This window comes from Octopus bimaculoides, chromosome 6, assembly GCF_001194135.2.
Source record: "Octopus bimaculoides isolate UCB-OBI-ISO-001 chromosome 6, ASM119413v2, whole genome shotgun sequence".
Classification (NCBI taxonomy): Eukaryota; Metazoa; Mollusca; class Cephalopoda; order Octopoda; family Octopodidae; genus Octopus; species Octopus bimaculoides.
This window is the reverse complement of record NC_068986.1, coordinates 7,032,795-7,035,923: the sequence shown is the minus strand read 5'-3', so window position 1 is coordinate 7,035,923 and position 3,129 is coordinate 7,032,795. Positions and strand designations below refer to the sequence as shown.

General features: G+C 37.9%; 1 protein-coding gene across 1 annotated transcript in view; it reads right to left on the bottom strand.

Annotated features, from left to right (window-relative positions):
* The window catches only part of LOC106882302 (uncharacterized), an 11,891-nt gene that overhangs the window by 2,754 nt on the left and 6,008 nt on the right, over nt 1–3,129 (bottom strand). Inside the window, exon 2 of the mRNA XM_014932929.2 lies at nt 1,165–1,291. Within this exon, the coding sequence (XP_014788415.1) occupies nt 1,165–1,291 (127 nt within the window). The remainder of the gene's footprint in view (nt 1–1,164; nt 1,292–3,129) is intronic.

Here is a 3,129-nt window from a genome sequence, read left to right as displayed (position 1 = left end):
ACTTGACAGAGTGTAAGTAACTTGAGAGAAAAGTTGAACCTATGAAGCATCAGTTGTGGTGTGCAAGAGAGACGATTGCGCTGGTATGGACATGTGGTGAGAATGGATGAGGATAGCTGCGTGAAAAAGTGCCACACCCTAACAGTTGAGGGAACCTGTGGAAGAGGAAGACCTGGGATGAGATGGTGAAGCACGACCTTCGAACATTAGGCCTCACTGAGGCAATGACTTGTGACCGAGATCTTTGGAAATATGCTGTGCGTGAGAAGAGCCAGCAAGCCAAGTGAGGTCATAATCCAGGGGTGTAGCCAGCCCACTTATGCATACCTCTCCTTCATTGCACCAGCCACAAATTTGGTCTGTGGCACCCAGCTGCCTCTGGCACAAGGCCTTTAAGTTCAGAGGAGAGGTTAAGTCAATTACAGTGACCTTAGTGTTCGACAGGAACTTATTTATTGATCCCGAAAGATTGAAAGACGAAGTTGACCTCAGAACACAGAGGCGGATGAAATGCTGCTAAGCATTTTGCCAGGCATGTTAAGGATTCTGCTAGCTCACTGCCTTCACAACACCTTATTGTGTATTTTGTCCATATAGACAAAATCTCTGTTGTCGAGAGAGAGAGAGAGAGAGACAACAGTTAGTTTCACTAAGCCATCATGCTGACAGTAAAGAACATAAGGCTTCTAAATATATCTGACCAGATTAAAATCAGGAAATATTTCCATTGGCTTATGTGGGAAGAGACCTAGTTTGGTCCATTTTATCGAGTCCCAAGAGTCAAAAAGTCACAACAGTGTCGTCAATGGCTCAAACCACTAACGGCCATCAATAACAACAATGTAAAGTAGGAGATGTATTTTGTTATTTGCATTGCACAGTTTTAATGTTTGAAATAGTCTTTGTCTTGCTAATTGATTCTTGATATACAGTATGAAGAAAACTAAATCTATTCTGCTGTTCCTAAGGCACAATGAGTTATGGAACTTGCCATCATCATCTGACAAAATTAATATATTATCATTAAATTATATTGTGACACATATTAAGTCTAGCTTTGACATACTAAATATAAAATACAAATAAATATAATTACCACTGCAGTACAACTCTGATTTCTCTTAATAATTTAGGCTTCAAATGTAAACTAACAAAAAATTTTACCTGTGAAATACCTGAAGGCATACGAGCCCAGCAAGGTAAGGCCGTAGCCTGTAATTCCAAGTAAAGTCCACACAGATGCTCGATGCAATCCATCATATACTTGTGTTCTTGTCCATTGCTTCATGTTCTGAAAAAAAAAAAAAAAAAGGGAGTGTACATTAAAAATAGTTAATTGCCTAAATTAGCATAAAATTAGTCTGTTACAGTTGTTTTTAATTCTAATCATTAATTATCTCTTATAAGGATATTGCTGATTTCAAACATGTGTAGTGTTTATCACAGGGGTTAACCTTATTTTCACCCCGCACCCCATTCCACAGTCAATAAAATATGAAACAGTTATACCCACAGATATTCTTTGTGGTTAATCAAATTATAAACCTGTGTAATGTAAGTGTACCAGTTCGATAGAGGCTCAGGAAGACATAGGATGAAGGACTGAAGAACAACCTCAGGGTGCTGAACCTTCAGGTGAGATGACAAAGGCTGAGATGTCTGGCACCTTGTTGTACTCAAGACTCCTACTCGGCAGCAAAAGTGTTAAGACTGATCCCTCTGGTGATGAAAAGCATTCATGGCAGCGCCACGTAAAAGCACCCAGTCCACACTCTGTAAAGTGGTTGGCATGTTAGGAAGGGCATTCAGCCATAGAAACCGTGCTAAATTAGACTGGAGTCTGGTGTAGCTCCCCAGCTTGCAGTTCTGGTCAAACTGTCCAACCTATGTCAACATGGACAACAAACATTAAATGATGATGATGAGTGATACCTAAATTTTTTCCTGTCTCATAGCAACAAGTCTAACTGCTTATGTACATCATTAATATAAATTTTTATCAATAAAAATAATTGTTTTGTTTGTTTCAGATGAAATTTAAAAACACGGTCACTTATGCATTTGTTATTTTACACAGAGAATCCCTGGCTTTTTACACTTTTATCACATCTCTCATTATTCAAGCTTCTCCTTCTCTCTCTCCAGTTGCATTTATCTGCTAGTATTGCAGATTGGTTGGCCTTTGCTGAGAGTTCTAATGACACCAAAACATGCCCACAGATGTCACTAGGTTGCCAACAACACACCATCACATTGGCCATAGTTATCTCCATTCCCTGGATTTAATCATAATTAAGCTAATGATTCTTTCTCTTCAGCAAAGAAGTCACTTAAGTGAAATGTCTTGGTTCGTTACATTATGCTGGCACCGAACTTAGCTTGAAAACAGCCTTGATGATGGTCATTATAATATATATATATATATATTGTGAAGTATATTTGCCACCTAAATGTGGTGGACCCATGGGGGACGATGCAACTGCTGTTTATAGCCTCAGGGAGACATCTCCTCCAGCTGGCTAACGACACTGTGTCTGATTAGTATTTGCAAAGGGAAATCATCGTTCCCATATCTAGCCTTATGTGATACACACAGACCTGGGCTTCTAGGTAGTAACCTGTCATCAGTGTGTGATAATCAGCAGCTAGCGATGAGAACTTATTCCAAACGCAAAATACTATATGCTTTTTCCAGTGACAAACTGTCGCTGATCTCGAAAAAGGAGAAACAAGCAATAATAAATCTCCGAGTTAGAATTGAACAGTAGCAGCACGGAATCGTGAAGTATATAGTATATATATATATATATATACACACACACACATCATTTAATGAATGTAGGAGATATACAAGAATACAAGAGCTACTTCAAGTTTTATGCTTGGGCAGTACAGTGTGAGAGAGAGGCTCACATACCTATGTAAGCTTGAAACTTTTATGTATAATTCCTGTATGCATTAAATTATATGTATCCCTCACTGAACTAAGTAATTTCTCTGCTGATCCTATCAAAAAGTGAAAAGTAGAGACAATGTGTGTTTGTGTGTAGAAAGATAGATAATATATTATCATCATCAGCATGATTATAAATATATATATATATATATATATATATATATATATATATA